This window comes from Barbus barbus, assembly GCF_936440315.1.
Source record: "Barbus barbus genome assembly, chromosome: 20".
Classification (NCBI taxonomy): domain Eukaryota; kingdom Metazoa; phylum Chordata; class Actinopteri; order Cypriniformes; family Cyprinidae; genus Barbus; species Barbus barbus.
Genome location: NC_136748.1, coordinates 21,370,017 through 21,390,453, shown reverse-complemented (window position 1 = coordinate 21,390,453; position 20,437 = coordinate 21,370,017). Strand labels below are relative to the sequence as shown.

Below are 20,437 nucleotides of genomic sequence, written 5' to 3'. Positions count from 1 at the left end.
TTGAAGTAGTTCCCATGCATGCTGGGCACATGTTGGTTGTTTTCCTTTTTATTTTTTTTAAGCTGGTTTTGTAAATAAATTCATACACAAACACAATTTATATTTGTCTACAAAACTAGAAAAGATCTCAAAGATCATGAGAAACATCAAACGGTCAAATGTGTCCAAACTTTCCACTGATAGCTACTGTACATCTCTGCTCTATAGCTTTCATTTTCTCTCAGTGTTGATGTTCAATTTGAGTGAGAGTGTGAGAGAAGAGTTATGTCTTAGCAGAAATAGCTTATGGTTTAATTTATTTTGGTTGGATTTGCTGTAATGTTAAGTAATCACCATACTTATTAAGAGCTTTTTTGGAGTTTTTCTTGGAAAAAAGGATTAATCCCATTTCAGAGGAAGTGTAATGAGAGCAGTCCATCAGATCTGCTCTGCAGAATGACAGGAAATCTGAAAAACAAAAGCTGTGAGTGTGACATGATCTCCATGTTTACTATGAGATTTTGCTTCCTCTTTCAGGAATGCTGACTCAACTTGACTAGCATGGCAGGAGAACACAGACCTTGAGTGACCTCTGTGATATCCTGACACTCCCTTCCCTTTTCCCTCTCGTTCTCTGTTATTAACTTACTTACACGGCATCTCCTGACGTTGACAGTCTTGTTTTGCCACTCCATTCTTACCCTTAAACAGGTCAGCAGCAAATCAAGCTTAAGTCAGCTGAGGGAACGGTAAGAGAAGACATGCCTTTTCCAAAGACTGATGCAGGGCAGTGAAACTTTCAGCACTGCTGTAGAGTAGCTTTAATTAGCAGCTTCATCTTACTCAACACACATACAGAGCATCATATCAGTGTAACTAAACTAGTAAGTCAAAATTTAGATCAGGACATTTTCTCACCCTACTTTTACCATTTCAATATTAAAGTCTAAAAATGTTTTTTTATTTTTTTTGTATTAATGGTGCCCAATTATCCATTAGCAATTAAAATGGCTTTTAAATTATTATTATTATAAAATTATTAACATTAGACAGCTTCTCTATGATTGCTACCAAAATTATTATTATTTAAATGATATAATAAATGATTTATTATATCTTAAATACTATTTTTAATAAATGTATTATTATTATTATAAGTATATTATTTTTTATGTCACTTTAATTTTATTATATAATTGCTTATTATTATAATTATCGTTCAATTCTGACATGTTCCTTCAGAAGTGTTATTTGTAATAATGATAAGAATTATTATTATATTTGTTTCATTGTACAATTAAGTGGTCATTTGTTTTATAGGTCTACATCTACCTAAAGAAATTGTAAATCGTTACAAGCACCCCCTGGGTTTTTCCCTACCTGCTAATGTCACATGGGTATATATGCTTTTTCCGAACCCAAACACACACTGAACTGCGTGACTTTAACTATTCTTCCAATCTGAACTTAATGTTAGAACTTGAGGGTCGGTATCACCCCCTTGACCACCGGAGCCTGACAGAACCGGTCTGAACCAGGTGAGAGTGGCCGTTGCCGGAGAGAAAGCAGCACAGGACAGCTTATGCTGAAATACTTGTGCAGGGATTACCACACAGCCACAGGACTCAATGTGTGTGTGTGTATGTGTGTGTGTGAGAGAGAGAGAAAGAGCACTTGCTAAGATATAAGAGTGGTGTTTGTTAATTAGACTGGAAAACTGTGGTGGGGGATTGATGTACAGTAGCCTACCAAACAGGTGTTTAAAATCACCTGACACCTCAAGAGGGCAGATGTCACAAATGGTCATCTGTATGTCAATGGAAGGTCAGACGTCAAACGACAACGGCTTCAGCCAAGACAAATAAAATTAGGGAATGTGTTTTACAGGTTACCGTTCATACGCCTTTGTAGCTCTGTAAACAGATAACAGAGGTTCAGTGTTACATAATCCTACTTGCAGATAACTCACATCGACACGACACGTGCATGTGCTGTGTGATACGAACAAGACATCTTGGTAATGATTGAAGCCTGCAGGATATCATATTTTTAAGGCCACTTAAATGGAAATTTAACACCCTCAGAAAAAAATCATATTTATTAATTTCATTTAAAAACCCAGAGAGCACATGAACAGTCATGTATGGTAGAAATTTCATTTTCTTTACCAACAGCTTGTTTCATCTAGCCGTTTCTCACCTTGATTTATTTTAGGTCCCACAGTTGACACAGTGATCCAACACAGTACCAAAATGTATGTTTTGTATCATACATAAAATCAAGCAGTGAAATGCATTAATATTACCAAGAACTGTATAGGCCCTATAATATGCAACATTTTTAACATGACATTCCTCAATAGGAAAAATTTGAATTAATGCATAAATGTCTCTTGAACCTTGGGGTTACTATCACCTCAGTCAAAACATTAGCTAGGTCTAAAATTTATCTGTATCAGTTTGTAAGGTTCATGTTTTTTGAAGATGAGGGCATGCTTTATAAACTGCTATTTATTTTGCTATAATAACTGCACTGGTATATGAATGGCAAATTTTAATCATTTGCTTTTCACATTGCTTCCTCTCAAATTTTAGATTTTAAATAAACCCATCACCTTTTAATCACTACAAATCAAATAGAAATATATTAATTGACATATTCCTTCACAAAAAGAGACCTGTTAACGAGACCTGGCTACAAATGGATTTTTTTCTTGATTTCAAAAATAATTAAAATAAAAGAATAGCAGGATATGTGACCGGTCACTCCTGACTTGTGAATCCTTCCCCTAGGATCTGACTGAAAAATAAAAGAACCTTCATAAATCACAGTATCTTTAACCATCCTTAAAATATTCAGTGAGATTAAAACACAATAAGCTAAAGTTTAATAACTTGCACACATTTCAGGTAAGAAAAAAAAAATATTAAAATAAAATAAATCACACAGTTTTTTTTTGTACAAGCATTTAATCATGTTGAGTTAATTGTTCAACAGTACCGTGTTTTGTTGTATCAACATGTCGGTTCATGTTTAGGTGTTATATGACACTGGCATTAAGCAAAATTCCCCATCTGAATAAGCGTTCAGGGCACTCACTTTACAGCGAGGGCTCTGAGAGAGGTTTAGCTGCTGATCAGAAACCAGTACTGACTTTGTTTTCGTAGTGGGTCATGTTTGGATTCTAGCAGGGAGAGACTGGTCCCCGACCAGCAGTCGTGGGAAACCTCTATGGCTGTGCAGACACACACAAACACCCGCACACACAAACACTATAATACACACGCAGAGAGGCAACAAGTGCTGTTTCAGTACATTTCGGTCTGTCTTTACCATCTACACACTGCCAATGAGCCACACACACACACGTCTGTTTTACAAACAAAAAAGGGCTAAAACGAATTAAAACAAATAAGACAGACAATTAAACTAAATAAAAAAGTTTTACTGCTGCCCCCAAGGCAAATGTGCTGGGATTTCTTTTTAACTTCTGTGAAGATGCACTCATAAAGATTTATCCAACTGAGTGTTGAGTTGTTTATTAAATAGAAAATTTCGATTACATTTAACAGTCAATCGGTTAAAACAAATAAGATTAAATGAGGGCAGGGAGAAAAAAAAAAAAAAAAAAAAAAAAAAAACAGGCATACGCTGCTGACTACCCTCTCGAGCAATCTTACTATCCTTTCCTGAAACAGCTTGATCACTTTACAAAAAAAAAACAAAACACAGTAAGTATAATGAAATTTAACGGCATGGGGCTGGTTATGGATCTGTCGGTTGGCCAAGCATCTACACTTTCTCCCTTTTCACATTCCCAGTCCTTTCGCTCCCCAGTTCAACGGTCCTCTAATTCCATATCCGCTCCAATCCCTTCCAACCTTTGCCCAGTGGAGGATCACTGAGTTGTTGTCATTGCAGTAGTAGTGTAGCCTAGCTTAAGGTAGCGCACGGTGCATGCATTAAGGCTGAGAGGGGGGATTCTGTGATGTCACAGAGTGGGAGGAGCCGGACTGGATCATCGGCTGTGCGGGTGGTGGTGGTGGAGGAGGGTGCTGTGCTCCAGAGTGTGTGTTTGGGGAGGGAGGCGGCGTCGGACGCTTAAACTTATCTGGGCTGGTGCTTCTCCTTGGGGATGGCCTCTGTATGACAGGAACAAATACAAAACAAGCTCATGATGTCATATACAATAGGGGGTCGGCAAGATTTTAATACTTTTAATTCAGCTAGGACACCAAAGTGACAGAAAATTGATTTGGTAATAAAATATGACAAGAACTCAAGAGTTAAACTGTGTCAGAACAAATTCATTTTGATAATGTCAGAAAAAGTTGATAGAAAGATGTGTGAAAAAAGATGGTCAGATCAAAGTGTCAAATCAGATTTTTGGTCCCAAATTTAACAGTTTTACTGGAAGTCCACTGCATGAAGAATTTTTGGGTATAATGTGTCAGTTTACTTTATTTTGCTCTCCTCACTTACATAAACGAACTATAATGTCCTGCACCCACTAGTAAAAAAAATCAAAAATTATATCTGGTGTCTGAATAATTTTTGATTTGACTGTATATACATCTCTCAAATGAAAGGTGTTATTTTGAACATTTTATCAAAATATCTTGAAGTAAAAGAATATCACGGTAAATGTTTTTTTATTATTAATGCTGAAATCAGTTATGCTGCTTGAGATGACAAAATATACGCTATAATATATTTTTGCACTAAATCAGGATTTTAGAAAGATTTCCGAAGAATCATGTGACCCTGAAGACTGGAGTTGGCCACAAAATATTCAGCTTTACTATCACAGAAATAAATTACATTATAAACAATTACATCTAGCCTTGGTAAGCACAAGAGATTTCTTTCAAAAACATTAAAAAACAAATCAAACTGACCCCAAACCTTTTGAAGGGATTGTTATTTGTAACATCTTCTGCTAAATTGCCTAAGATGTCCAGGTTTTGGCTTTATTTGTTTTCATACTTGCTGGAGGTAATGACTAAAATTGTCTGACAAGTAGTGTACAGGCACTGCACATAATTGACCAATCGTGGTCTGCGAGGTTGTGGGATCTATAGAGAACGGTCAAAGCAAGGCAAACACAGGTACATATATGCTAAATTCTGAACTACATGCCAGCATATTATGCTTAGTATTTTAATGCTTACTGTGTAAAAATAGCATACTAGTATGTGGTTTAAATTTCATCAGTAATGTATGAGGACTGTAGAAAACATATCAATAGGAAAAAGCCAAAACAGACATTTTAGGCAATTTTGAAACCCCAACCACAAGTCTGGTGGAGAAAAAAAAATAAATGATTCAACAGTTGTACTCTTACAATTCTGATCATGCTTTTACTAAACAAAACTATGCTAAAATTTACACATGAAACGGTCATTGGTATCATCTCCCCTAGTTTACTTGACACATGAGTGTGTTTATGTGTGCAAACTGAGTGTGAAAGTGCAAATGTGACCCCTTTGAGTGTGTTGGAGGAGTCTGGCTCTGCTGTCACTCCTGGTTTATCAAAACAAGCTGACTTTTTCAAGGCACCGCAGGACATGAAAGTGAGCCAGCCGCTCTTTGCTAAAACAAATAGATCACTCGTTCTATAGCAGCTCCCCAGCAGGAAAATATAACCCACAACGTTCAAATGGGTTTTAGGAAAACAAAAAGAGGCAAAAATAATGAGTGTCATGAATTAGCGACTAATCCAAACCTGTCATTGAACATTATTCTTTGAAAGCCTGAAGTGGTCATCCGTGTAATAAGAAGGTTTAAGTTCTGTATTACCTAATCAAATCAAATCAGCTGCCATATCTGTCGTAAAGTAAATGGATCGGAGGTCAAGTGACTGGATTTGCTAATTGCTAATACTATCACAAAGGCATATCCTAGATTAAAATATTTTAATTTTAATAGTAAATCCCCTTCATTTGCCAAAAACGTAAATGTTTAATTTTCATTAATTCAAATGTAAACTAATTCAAATAGTTTTATGCCTTCATCTGATATCCAGTAGAATTTAAATACACAACACAGAATTTCTGAGGGGGAAAACACATTTCTACTGTAAGAATAAATAAAATGTTTGTATGCATTCAAATAATAGACATGCTAAAACACAGAATTTGGTAACAATAAAACATAAGGTGAGAAAAAAATAAAACATTTCATACGGCTCTAAACGTGTCATTTTTGTTACACTTTTAATAAATGTTAAATTGTATCATTTTCATGATTTTAATGAATTAGACATGCTTTTAGATTAATAGCATTTAATTTGACCATTAAAAAAAAAAAAAAAAAAAAAAAAAAGGAATCCAGGAAAATTCCAGTCCAGAAAAATTCAAACGGAAAAAAACGGAATCCAGAAAAATTCAAATGGAAAACATTGAATGTAGAAAAATAAAATAAAACGGAATTTGGGGAAAAATAAAACTGATTTCATAGGGCCCTATATCTGGAAATATTTTGGTTATGAAGCAAATGAGAATATCAACAAATAGAATTTAGGATTTTAATTAGTACATGTATTAGTAAACGTTAGTTTCAATTAACATTTAACTAAGATTAATAAATAAATCAAATGCAGTACCTCAAGACATTTTTTTATTCATGTAAAATATACCGCATGTTCTCGACTTGTTACATTTATCTTTAAATTAAAAAAAAATTACCCCCTTAATATTGTGGCAGTTTTTTTCTCCATGGTATCGAAAATGGTATAGAATATCGATATTTTTCAAGGTATCGTATCGAAGTTAGAAATTCCAGTATCGTGACAACACTAATGGCTAGTCTTACATTGTTGGCCTTCACTCAACTGGACAGTATCCAGAGGGTGTTGCTGAACATACATAAGCTGAAACTGAGACCTGTTGAAAATGATTACTTCATTGCTGTACATTTATAGCTAACTTATTTATCTGCTAGCTAACATTAACCTGATAAAGTGACACATTAAATTCACGTTGCAGTCACCATTTATCTCAAACGGTACTAAATGGCTTGAACAGGCAATATACACTACTACTCAAAAGTCTGGGGTCGGTAATTTTTTTTTTAGAAAGAAACCATCCAGGAAAGAATGCATTAAATCAAGTGTGATGGTAAAGATTTTTTAATGTTTTAAAAAGATTTTTAAAATATTAAACTTCTTGGGACCATTCTTCTCAAAGAACAAAAAAAATTGATCAAAGTTTCCCCAAAAATATTAGGCAGCATAGCCGTTTTCAACATTGATAAGAAATCTTTAAATTCAGGAAGTAGACCTTTCATTTGGAAATCAATAGCTACAGTGTGACCTCAACTACTCTAGAGCTGCCATGAATGACAGAAAATGTGATGAAAGACTGTCCAGGTCTTGATTGAGCTGGCATGAACCTGGTCCTGACACACATATAGAAAACACCCTTAAAGTAACTTTTCAACCACTTTCTTTGACTTTCCTAACCATTACTGCCATTTGACTTTTGTTCTTACCTAATACTGAGTGAGGGGAATAAATGTGTGTTTTTACAATCAACAGTCTATCTTTAATCTCACCAAAAAGAGTGGCAAGATTAAAAATAAACCTTGTCATTTCATCAGCATACTTTTTTTTTTAAAGTAACGTTCCTTGGGAAAAGTGAATTTAAAGTGTGAAACTTGTTTTTTATAACTAAATTTTAAAATATAGGCCATCCTCACCTGTATGCACAAAAACATGATGGATGTTTCTGTTCAGCGAGTTTCTTATCTGGGTTTCTGCCATTATAATATAATATAATATCTTAATTACACAGTACAAGACATGGCACCTTTGTGTTTGTTTGGGTGGAGTAAGTGCACTCTCTCGCCATCTAACAGGTCGGAATACACTGCAAGGTACACAGAAAGTCAGGATGCAGCTTTTGTGCTTTATCTTATTTGAATGGCTGAGGATTCACAGTACTGGTCTATATTAACTTCGACACACAATGGGGATGAGGAAGAGCATTCTGAGGTCGAGTGTTACCAGGTGACTCACAGATGAGTCATCAAATGTGCTGTTTTCAATTCAGCTGAATGGCGTTACAATGGATCTTAACTGAAAACAGGCGGTCCATGATAAACACTGCTTCCTGCATGTAAACATCTTGCTCAACGTCAAGATAAGCTTGAACAGAGAGCGAGTGGGTTATATGCTGGACATGTATGCAGGCACCTGTACAGCATGTGAGGGTCCTGGGTGGATGTGTAGCCCGGGAGACGTGTAGTGGGGGAGTGGTGCTCGGCTCAGCGTGGCCGGAGGGGTGAAACCAACCGTGTGACTAGCGTACGACAAACCTGGAATGGAAAGAGAGCATCTGCTAATCGGTTTTATAGAGGTCCTTTATGCTGTTTATTTTGTAACATGCCAAGATTTCTAAACAATGACAATATGCAGAACAAATATAAATAGCTCTGTAGATCACTCTTCTGAGATCATGAGAAAATGTATAATAATTGGTCTCAGCACAGAAAACTAATGAAAGAACTAGATTGGCTCAGACAAATTATAAATCAGCCTTCCTCAGCAATACAACAGAAAATGTGACTTTCACACCACCAAATGTGCAGTGCTATACATTTCATCATGCATATCTAAAATCTCTGAGGTTATTTTTAAAAAAAGTACACATTTATAACATGATGCAACCCATTAATGCTGTTATTAAAAACTAGCAATAAACAAAAATGTTGACTTTTTTCTGATTTAAGCACTCCTTACGAATATTAATCTTTGGTCATATGAACTACATAAACTTTTGAATTGCATAACTTGATATACCGGTACTTGCTCATGGGTTCGTTTTTTAAAGATTATTACTTAGTTTATCTAATTTGTGTTTATCAAAATCTACTATACCTAGGCCTAATGCGAATTTAAAAACCATAAAACATCTACATCCTTAATCTAAAAGATTTATGTTTGTAGACCTCAAAGGTTAGCCCTCATTTATCGGTTTAATCATAGAATGAAAAAGAAAGCAAGACTCTGACCTAATATCCCATCACATCACTGTCCAGTGCAGCTTGCGTAATAACACTCCATAAAAACACGTCTAATCACCCTATAAACTAATCAAAAGGCTGTGTGCCGAAAGCCTGTGTTGAGTGTTAAAATGGATGTGAATCGAAGACAAACCACATCAAATTTTTAAATCATGTACACCAATGTTCAACAGTTATTATAGCTATTTTAAAGTTTTGTTAAATGTTTCATATGCTCACCTTTGATTAAAAATACAATAAAAACATTTGATAAATGTGTTAAACAGCTGTTATAGACAGTCGTTGCTATAAAAGAGTGATAAATCTTCAAAGCTAAGTGTGTGGGCATGTACCAGGGGAGATAGGGCGGCTGGAGGAGGGAGAGGGGGTGTAGGGGATTGGGCTGGACACCGTACGAGCTCTCAGTCCCTGAGCAGACATCTCATTAAAATATCTAGAGAGACAGAAAGATAACGAGATGTGAGAAACAAACTGCACAACAAAAAGAATCTGACAATGCATGCTTTTCATTATAATTGTTGCTATAACCAGGGTTTAAAATGAACCAGGTCAGTCCTACAATGCTCATGTTAAGACCAGTGTGTCTGGTTATTTTCAAAGTTTATCATATATGTACAAAAGGTCATGAGTCCAGTCATCTTGTGTTTGTGTGTAATTAATGCACCTCTCATCGTCCATCTCAAGGCTGCTCTCACTCTCTGACAGCTGCCTACACAGTGCCTCCCTTCTCTCCATTTCTCTCTGGAGTTTCCTCTGAAGACGAATGTTCTCTTCCCTCATCTGCCTTTCCTCCTCAATATATTGAGCCCGCTTTTCTGTGTCTGGAGGGACAGAAAGATGATAGAAAACATACATAGAAAAATGTTACAAAGACATATAAACTGTAATTTAAACCTGTACATGGATTTTGAGAAAAATTAAATAAAATGAAGCACATGCTCTTTGAATTATTCAAAAATTCTGGATGAGGTGATCAATTTTAAACTTGAATGTTTAATTCATGCTTATCAGTTAAACCTTCTCAAATTGTTATGCTGATATTTATAATGAATAAAAAACTATTAAAAACACAAAATCCATAAACTTTCACTTTCTTTTTTTGTGATTTTTATATCTACTTTATCACTGACTGCATGCACTGCTGTGTTAATCCCTGCTTAAAGCTTCAATGAGAATGATACCATGAGCTAGAATAAAACCGTGGTTTTATTTTACTGTTATGTAAATGCCTCCCTCTAGTGGCATAACACAAAGTATTCAATCTAAGAATGAAACTGTGTGTAACTCACTCTACAAACTATGGCTGTATTGTACTACACATACCTCTACTACAAAATAAAACCATGTACTTTACTATTCAGGGAGCCAAGTTATCTTTTGGTTTACCGTTTACAGTGTACCAACTGGGAAGTACTAATCCTAATCTGGAATTGTATATAGTATGGATACCATGAGCTACTGTTAAGATTAATACAAAGGCTGTTTTCCAATTTGCAGTACTTTTTGTTTGCCTCTGGCAGTAGTATGATGGCAGAGAGGCTGTGCTGTGCAGGAGTGCATGCGTGCGTAATGAGACAAGGACTCACGGTGCAGCTCTGTAGTGCGGAGGCTGCGTTTGAGCTTCTCCACTTCACTCTTGAGGAAGCGGATGTGCCGCATCATGTTCTCCGGAGAGTCAATCTCCATGGAAACTTCACGTGGAGAGGGCGGGGCTGACACTGGCTGGTCAAGCTTCTCCTGCAGAATCCTGCCAATCAGAAGGAAGAGAAGAAAATTCATGTGATCAAGTGTTTGTTGACATGTACAAAGATTTGTAGAAGATATAAAACACAATAAGACAGACAGACTGGATCACAAGGGACATTACCTTTTCTCTGCCTCGAGTTTGTCCATGCGCTTCCAAAGCCGGTTGACTAGTGCCTCCTGCTCTTGTTCCAGAGTGTTTTCCAGATCAATCTTCTCACGTCGGAGCTGCATATATTTCATGCAATTAATAAAACAAGGCCATGGTTTTAAAATAATGCATGTTCTTAGGGAAAAATGTTGGGCCACAATAATAACTCTGGGACTTTCCAGTTTCCACAAATACAAATTATGCGTTTGCTCAAGAATAACCAGTTCTAATCCGAGAAATTTGCTGAATCTGTGTTCCAGAGCCAGGTACTGGCAGATGCCCAAGCTAAGAAAAAAAACGAGGTACTTGGAGACACCAACTGCTTTGAAAATTTGTTCAATAGATTGCAGGCATTCAAGAATGAGTGGTTTAGAAACCATCATGTTCTACAGCAGGATGTTTAAAGAAGGTACCTGCTCTAGAGTGAGCTGTTTGGAGATGGTGTCATTCTCCAGTTTTTTTATCTTCTTCATCAGTTTATTGACCTGGAATTCCTGCTCTTGCTCCAAATGCTGCTCCAACTCTGCCTTTTCATGCTGAAGCTGAAAAAGCAAGCAAGCACATAAGATGCAACACACCCAAATCTAAACACGATGGGCACCCCAAATGAGCTGTGATTCAAAGTGACGTTTTGGTGTCACATATTGTTCCTGGTGTCCTTACAAACGATAACACGATAATTCATTCTTCATGGTAACTATTTTGAATGCTCAAGCATATTTGCATGTGATGCATTACCATAGCAACATATTTTAACCAGACAAATTTGCAACCATGTTCAAAATTCAATAGAATCACAGAAAAACAAATGTTTGCAAGCCATACAAAATATACATATATTCAATGAGCACGAGATGAGTGTAAAAGGAAGAGAGAATTCTAACAACTGGTCTAAAACTCTTATACTTTTTTTTATTATTACAATGGAAATTACTATATTTTACTTGGTGAGTATACAATTTTTCTTTCAAACCTATTATAAAATCCTACCAGCTCCAAACATTTGAAAAGTAGTGTAAATATATATTTGGCATAACTCATTAGTATGCACACTAATTCACTATCTCTCTTGTTACTCCTCCACACAATACAGCACACCTACTTAACACATGCACCATAAACAATGTCATCTGGTCTCAGCAGAAGAATCAGATTCAGTAATGAGCACATCACCAAAACAACCTTTCATACAATTTAATAAGCTACCGTTTTTTGCTTACCTCTAGCGGCAATCAAAAATCAGAATTATATAAGAAAGCTGTTGAACAATAACTTTGTAATGACATATGTACTGTACATCTACTCGAAAGTTACCCTTAGGGATGATTCTAAGGGCAAGCGATCACATTTCCAACCCCTGACCTCAAACGCCACTGATGGGCACTTTCCTTCTAGAGTTTCTCACCTGCATGAGCTTCCTGGACAAGTCATTGGTAAGGAACTCCTCTTCTTTCTCATAGTTGACGGCAAGTGTCTCTTTCTCCTTTTGCAGAGCCTGAATCTTCTTAAATAAAGTGTTGGAGATGAACTCCTCCTCTTGTTCTGCACGCGCTTGCTGTAGAAAAATAAACAAAACGCGCTTGCATTTCAAAAAAAAAAAAAGTCCATTATTCTTGGAGATAATCTTTCCACATATTTCAGTAACCAAGCAATTACACAAAATTAATACTTGATCTTAAAACATGATTTCGAAGCTACCATATTTTAGATCACAAATACCAATTACAAAGAAACTACAGCCAATTATGACCTTATTATTGACAATGAGAATATAAAAACCAATTATGCAATAAAAAACATTTAAAATCCAACAGAAGTAGCTACTCAAACGCATGTCAACATCCTGCATTAGATGCATTTTACCCAGTAAAGAAATTGCCAGAATTAAAGAATACCCAGTAAAGAATTGCCACTATCAATTTCCACCATTAAAGATTGTCATAAATGCAAATGCACTGGATCTCAGTGTCAGTGTTTCTCCAGTGACACTTGAGTCTTGGCTCTTTGTCTAAATGCAGATGGTCTGAGTGAAGGGCTGATTCACATACAGGATGTTGACGCATTAGAGCCAAATATTCAGAGTGCCAACTTCCCACCCTGACACAGGCCTCAAATATAAACTTCTAATGACAACCCCGTTCGCGTAACGAAAAGTATTAAAACCACGATGATAATAAAGCATGTGGTAACTTAAATCAGCAAACGCCTTATGTGGTCAGTACACCACCGGAATGCTACTGAGCATAAAAACAACGCCAAGGTAATAAACATATATAAAGGCGCATTCGTTGCAAGTTATACCAGTCCATATTGAAATTTAAACTATTTTAAAGCAGCGGGTCTGTGATATACATTAGCACTAATGCTATTAAAGTGCCATCAGGCTTTTGTTGTTGGCTGTTATCACAGCTAGCTCGAATGCTAGCAAGCTAAATACCCTCAAGCGCTTCTTTTTTTCCCCGCCCAACAAGTTAATTTTGCACCCCAATGTGGTTTGTAATGTTCCTCAGACGCCTTTGGATGCCGTGATGGTGTTGTCAGGTGTACCGCGGGGATTAAAGCGATAAAAACACGGGCTGACTCACGATGGTGACGCTAGCTTTGCGCAGGTCGCGGTTCTCCTCCTGCAGCGCCTTGCACTTCAGCTTGAACGTTTCCAGCTCGATCTTCAGGACTTTGTTCTCCTGCTGCAGGGACGCGAGCCGGTTTGTCAGCTCCTCCAGGCGGGACTGCGAGATCACGACGCCCTGGGCTTTGGTGGCGGCGCTCGTTGTGGTCGTGGTGGTGTTGGAGGCGGCCGCCGAGGTGCAGGAGGACTGCGGGGTGGCGGAGCTGCTGCTGCTGCCCGCGCCATCCGTGTCGCTCTCGCTCGCGCTGTCCGCCATGGTGTCCTGCGCTCGATACCTAGGGCTCGCGACGGTCCTCGAGTGGAGTGGACGTAGATTTCAGGGGCTAGGGAGGAAGAGGGATGGAGCAAGTTGAAGTGTGGCTAGACTGGAGAGGGAACGGTCCAAGAAATGACTGGGCGTGCTGAAAGTGCAGGCGAACAGGGAGGGTGGCGCCGTCATGTGGTGGAGAGGACAGTGTGTTTAGGCTTTTGATTAATCCAAGTGACTCGAATCTTTTGAATACAGGATTTGTTCAAATGGGTTTGATGATTCGTCAGTTGATGAGGACAAGTGAGTCTTCTTGTTTGTTATAAGTCAGGGGTAATCAGACTCGTTCATGGAAAGCCGGTGTCCTGCAGAGTTTATCTAATTAAACACACCTGTACCAGCTAATCAAAGTTTTGCTAGGTATACTTGAAACTTCTAGGCAGGTGTGTTGAGACAACTCTACAGGACACCGGCACTCCAGGATCAAGTTTGGTGACCCGTTATAGGTGAATGTTTGAATAATTAACTCAACCAATTCATTCACGACCAAAACAAGTCTTCCTCCCCCTTTTTTAAACTAATTATTTTCTCCATGAATAACACATTTTAAGCAGTTTTCACAATGGATCGTCATGACTTATGAAAACGTAGAAATCACACCGAAAATTACTAACCCAAATAACTGAAGATTTCAATAATGTCTTTCAGTAATTTTATGGATCTCAATCATTTTACAAGGATATGTGTGAAGATTTGCATGTTCAGGTAATGTTTTTTTATTTTATTATGTTTCATTTGATAGACCACATCTTTATGATCTTTTAATCGGTTAAAGTGCTTTTCTGGTATCTCAATTGTATATGGTAATGTTTATGTTATACAGTGATCCTAAACAATATTCTGACATTTAAGCTGACACAACTGTATGAATGTCATTGTTCTTTATTGAAAGTGAAAGTGCAAAATATTAAACCAAGTAAATGTATGTACAAAATAAAACACACACTTGTAGAGCAAAACTTTTAACATAAATACATTTGTTAGATATTGAATGATAAAACAATAGCTATACAGTTACCACTTATCGGCTGTAAAACAGTCAACATGGGCCCAGTTAATGTGATAAACTAGCTTCATTTGTTTGTAAATTCTACATAATTTTGATATTTTGTTATCAAATGCAACGAAGTGAAATTCATACATTATTAAGCATCCGAATACATTTTGGAGACAGTTTGTTCTGCACTATGACACCTTTCCTACTGCCACACAGAAGAGAAGAAACAGTAAACCAATAAACTTATTTGACTTTGACTTAATAATATGTCTGTCTTCAATAAACTCAGTGTGCAAGGTAACTCTTAGGGTCAGAGATAATATTTATATACAGTAAAAAGTTGTGACCGTTATCTCTTGTAACTGGGTGGAATGGTACACAGATGTCAAGGTTCGGTACGTACCTTGGTTCGGAGTCACGGTTCGATACGATTTCGGTACAACAGGAGAAAAAAAAATCTACTATGCTCGGTTTCTTTTCATTTATTTTGAACAGACAGTAGTACAAATTACAATATTTTTCACCTAGATTTGAAAATACTAAATATTATTACATTGTTATATCTGCAGTACATATGAATGAATGAATGATGCATTTATATAGCGCTTTGTGTATTGCTGTACACCCAAAGCGCTTTACAATCATGAGGGTGGTCTCTCCTCAACCACCACCACATATACATACAGTACATGCTAAGGGGCAGTCGTGGCCTAATGGATAGAGAGTTGGACTTGCAACCCGAAGGCCGTGGGTTTGAGTCTCAGGTCCGGCAGGGATTGTAGGTGGGGGAGTGAATAACCAACACTCTCTCCACCCTCAATACCACGACTGAGGTGAGACCTTTGAGCGAGGCACCGAACCCCCAACTGCTCCCCAGGTGCCGCAGCATTGGCTGCCCACTGCTCCGGGTGTATGTTCACTACTGTGTGTACACTTGGATGGGTTAAGTGCAGAGCACAAATTCTGAGTATGGGTCACCATACTTGGCCACACACCACTTCCCCTTTCCCCTACAAGGAATAAATTCTTGAAATATATTTGATTTAGTTTACAGATAAAAAAGGGGAAAAAAACCAGTGTGACACGTAACGTAGCCTCTGAGTTTGTTAATTTTTGTGCTGGTATAAGGAAACATTTTAGTGATCGAGCCGGATCACTAAACGCACACACAAAACACATCAGTTCCAGCATTGCTAACTTTATCAAAATAAAATAGTGAGCCAAACATCAGCGCGCGCCTCTGTCACGGTTGGAAGTACAAAGCCTATAATTTACATAAATAGTTTAGCATTCAGATTCATTACATCGTAAATATGGAAATATTATGGAATATTTGGTTCTCTTTCAAACCATCGCTCGGTATCTCACTATGGGAAACACCCCAGGCATGATAGACTGTGTAAGCACCAATTACACAACGTCTGTAAGGATGGACCAATCACAGCTCTTGACAAGGAGCCCACCCCCTCCCTATATATACACCTGTGATTCCCGAAAACGGCATTCTTTTTCTCTTCCCCATGAAGACTTTCCTTCAGCACCTAGGCTGCGCTGCTTCAGTTCATAAACGTACCGTCAAGGTTGATGTTGCTGAACGCAGTACAGTCAAAGAAAGAATCTGTTGTGGATTCTCTGCTTGTTACTGAGCTTCTTTCCCTCGCTAAAAGAAAATCTGTTGTGGATTCCCTGCTCGTTGCTGAGCCTCTTTGCTTCGCTGTTATTAGCGGTGGGTCACTAGCTAACGTGTTAAGGCAAGCTAATTAAGTTGATCTGACTTACCATGTCGATGTCCAAGATTGCTGCGAAGAAAGGGAAGGAGGCCCCGTCGCACTCATGTCCGGCAGCATGTGGATTCATGATCTCGGGCTGGGATTTGCATCCGATGTGCATCGCATGCATGGGTGTCAAGCATGCCCAGGCTGCGCTGGTGGATGCAGAAAGTTGCGCGCACTGTCGTGTAATGCCGGGCAGGATTCTATAAAGAAGGCTTAGGGTGGCTGCATCGTCCAAAGATGATCCGGTTCTCTCTGCTGTTCCTCCTTCGGCAAAGGTGGCCCAACCCTCTCCCCCGCGGGATCTTCCTTCGTGGGGGGATATTATGGATTTAAGAGTCCCCTGAGTTTACACCGCTTTTTAACCAGCAGCTGCTGGTGGAGGGCGATGAGGTCGAGGGAGAGGAAGAGGAAGACGAGGAGATGTTAGCTCGTCTCCTCCAAGATGAGCCGGATGATGATGCTATTTTATCTGCAGCCCAAGCATCCAGGCCCTTGCGCGCGCAGTAATCTGCAACATAACAGATCTCAATCTACGCACCTCACGTGGTGCAGTGCAAAGCAAGAAGAAGAGGGATACCTAGGACGCAATCTCTGCATGGGAGGGACGGGCAGCATGTCCTCTCCCGAGTCCACCGTGTTTGTTCCCCTACCCGCAAAAAAGCGGAGGATCTGGGCGGAGAAATGGTTTGAAGTTGTGTTCAGGCCAGTTCAGCTTTCCCTCAACACACACGGTTTCGTGGATTGCTGACAGCAATTCCACAAGTTCAAGTGCTGGGAACGCAGCCACCAAAAGAATGTGGTCTGATGAGTCCATGCACACGTTCCCAAGTGTATTGTTACAAAGCACCTCAGCCCCTGGGTTCACAACAAATAAAAGATCCCCTGTCGCATCCAGGCTCAAGCACAAGGGCGCAGGGAGACAAAAATATAATAATGTCATAGAACCAAGAGATAAATCGGTCTCTGGGCCACACATACCCCTTTTCCCCCAAGGCAGTTCCAGTGCTGGTTCGGAGCCAGAGCCTAGTTTCAAACCGGTTTTTCGACACCCAAAGCACCAGCTCCGAACCAGGAAAAGCGGTTTGTAAGTAGCACCAAAACATTGCTGGGCTAGAAGGAAGAACCGCTTGCGTCAAGGGCTGGGGGCGGGGTTACCATGACCAACAACACGAACAGAAACTTTGGACCGCCATATTTGAAATAACAGCTAAACACGAACACGTTTGATTCGCCGTGTTTGGATGCCAACGTAGGTTCGCAAAGCCATGAACATCAATAGCAACGCAACGTCCGCCATTGTTGATAGTTTGTTTAGGCTTGTTCGGGATGGATCGCTGCGGGAGCGACTGGAAAGCAGACGGCTCTTTATGCTTTTGGGTCGCTCTAGCGGTGCTTTAGTGTGTTGTGTGCCGATCGATCGATTGGTCTGCGTGCCGCTGATGCACCTCGAACAAGCCTGTTGTGCCGCGCTAGTGAACCGAAACATGAAACGTATTGTGATGTAAGACCTGGCTCTGTATTGGCTCTCTAGCCTGTGGAAAAGCAACCGGTTCTTAAAGGGCTCGCCAGTCAAACCAACTAAGAACCGGCTATAGCACTGGCTCTGAACTAGCACCTGGTTCCAGCTGGTGGAAAGGGGGTAACAGATGCTGGCCGGGTTTTTCTCTGTTTGAGGACTGGTGTACTAGTAAAGGAATTATTCCTTTTCAGTGCGCTGTGAGTGATGTTCTCTGCTTTTTGCAAAGCTTACTGAACAATGGGAGAGCGTTCTCTACAATTGAAGTTTACCTGGCTGCTATTTCCACTTGTCATGTGGGATTTGAAGTAGTTTCAGTGAGTCAGCACCCTCTTATATGCCGTTTTATGAAGGGGGTGAAGTGTTTGAGACCATGTCGAAGCAGCTGGTCCCGTCATGGGATTTGTCCATGGTCCTGAATGCTTTAACTCAGGCCCCTTTTGAACATCTGGAGTGTGTTCATATTAAGCTCCTATCTTTGAAAACGCTCTTACTCCTTGCTTTAGCCTCAGCTAAGCGAGTGGGTGAGTTACATGCTTTGTCAGTTCATCAAGCATGTCTGAATATTAGTCCGGATGACAGCAAGGTAACACTGCTGCCAAACCCGGCTTTCGTTCCCAAAGTCAGTGATTCTGCTTATAACTGCTCTGCTTTGGAGTTGCGTGCTTTTTACTCTCCTCCATTTTCTTCTTCGGAGGAAAGGAAATTGCACACTTTATGTCCGGTTCAAGCGTTGCGCTATTATGTAAACAGGACACGATCGTTCAGGAAGAATCATCAATTATTTGTTTCATGGGCCACTCATTGTATGGGTAAGCCAATCTCCTCGCAGCGCCTCTCCCATTGGATGGTGGAGGCAATTGAACTAGCCTATACATCTATGAGTCTTCATTGCCCGGAGGGCTTAAGGGCCCATTTTACACGAGGGATTTCTACCTCATGGGCGTTGTTCAAAGGGGTGTCGGTGTGAGATATTTGTGCGGCCGCAAGTTGGGGTTCCCAGCATACATTTATCAGATTTTACCGCCTTGATGTCACGGCACCTTCATTGGCTCATACAGTTCTTAAAGTGTGCCTTTTGGAGAATTGAAAGGTTATCTTTCGAGTCTGTTCGGCGGCTTCGGAAAGCATACATTACGGGAGTTGGCTATATCATTCCCATAGTGAGATACCGAGCGATTGTTTGAAAGAGAATGTTAGGTTACTTGCGTAACCCCGGTTCTCTGAGAACATATCGAGGTATCTCACCAAACTTCCCTACTTGCTTAACACGGGGGAAGAGCCATTTAGCCACTTAGAATGCCATTTTCGGGGATCACAGCTGTATATAGGGGGAGGGGGGGGTCTCCTTGTCAAGAGCTGTGATTGGTCCATCCTTCGGACAGATGTTGTGTAATTGGTGCTTCCATAGTCTATCACGCCTGAGGCGTTTCCCATAGTGAGATACCTCACTCTGTTCTCAGAGAACCAGGGTTACGCAAGTAACCTAACGATTTGTGCCGAATGAGAGAGGTAGTATATACGAGCACAAAGCTCCATTTCGCAAACAGTTGAGTGCGCAAGCCTTTAAAGTATACTCCTTTGTCAGTCTATGTGAGAGACGCGTTCAGAATCAGCACATGGTCACTGTCTAGTGGGCTTTGTTTTCAAGTGTGCAACTCCTGACAATCGCTGTTCTTCTGCTGGCAGTTATCAAACAGCATTAAATTATTGCGGGTGCCCCCTTCTGTATTGGGGGTGAATTGCTTGTATTCATTGTAAGGCCTCATACACCGAACCGAGATGTCTGTACCGTGACGGCTCAGTACGAATGCATGTATCGTTCCACCCCTACTTGTAACGTGTTTTATACAAAGACAAAGCATGTTTAGTTTAAATTTATATGGTGTCTAAATGCCACGGATGATAAATCATGGCTGGTTTGCTCAGCTGGGTTTCATGGTTCTTCTTTCAGTAATGATATATTAAGCAATGTTTATAGAGAAGTTAGCATCTATTTGAGGCACTTCAAGAGAAAGACAAAACCTTTTTTCACAAATTTCCAAGAACAGTGAGCAACTTACTTCATTCTACAAAGGAAGCATACATGTATTCCGTTAAAAGAGAAAATTAAATAATTAGGGCATTTTCTCAATGCTAAAACTAGTGTTAGTTGTTATAGTGTTACATAAATGGTGTAAAATATCTCGGCAGCCATATTCAAATTTGATGATAAATAATTATAATTCATGAGTGATGGCGCAGTGGATAAGACACATGCCTTTGGTGTGAGAGACCCAGGTTCGAATCCACTGTGAGACACCAATGTGTCCCTGA

The 20,437-nt window shown here is 39.3% G+C and overlaps 1 protein-coding gene across 1 annotated transcript; it reads right to left on the bottom strand.

Annotated features, from left to right (window-relative positions):
• Positions 1-2,936: 2,936 nt before the first annotated feature.
• ccdc6a (coiled-coil domain containing 6a) lies at positions 2,937-13,970 on the bottom strand. The gene is made up of 9 exons (XM_079444027.1): positions 13,483-13,970; positions 12,303-12,452; positions 11,311-11,439; positions 10,871-10,974; positions 10,590-10,750; positions 9,668-9,824; positions 9,336-9,436; positions 8,174-8,295; positions 2,937-4,121 (listed from the first exon to the last, which is right to left on the bottom strand). The coding sequence occupies exons 1-9, from the start codon at positions 13,780-13,782 to the stop codon at positions 3,942-3,944; spliced, it is 1,404 nt and encodes a 467-aa protein (XP_079300153.1). The 5' UTR covers positions 13,783-13,970; the 3' UTR covers positions 2,937-3,941.
• Positions 13,971-20,437: the final 6,467 nt, after the last annotated feature.

What these genes read in the sequence shown, in the direction of transcription:
- ccdc6a (XM_079444027.1), bottom strand. Translation starts at nt 13,782, where the DNA reads ATGGCGGACAGCGCGAGCGAGAGCGACACGGATGGCGCGGGCAGCAGC. An exon ending in TGTCCAGGAAGCTCATGCAG is followed by an intron (nt 11,440 to 12,302) that starts GTGAGAAACTCT and finishes TTGCTTTTTCAG; the next exon opens with CTTCAGCATGAAAAGGCAGA. An exon ending in CCGCACTACAGAGCTGCACC is followed by an intron (nt 9,825 to 10,589) that starts GTGAGTCCTTGT and finishes CTGTCCCTCCAG; the next exon opens with ACACAGAAAAGCGGGCTCAA.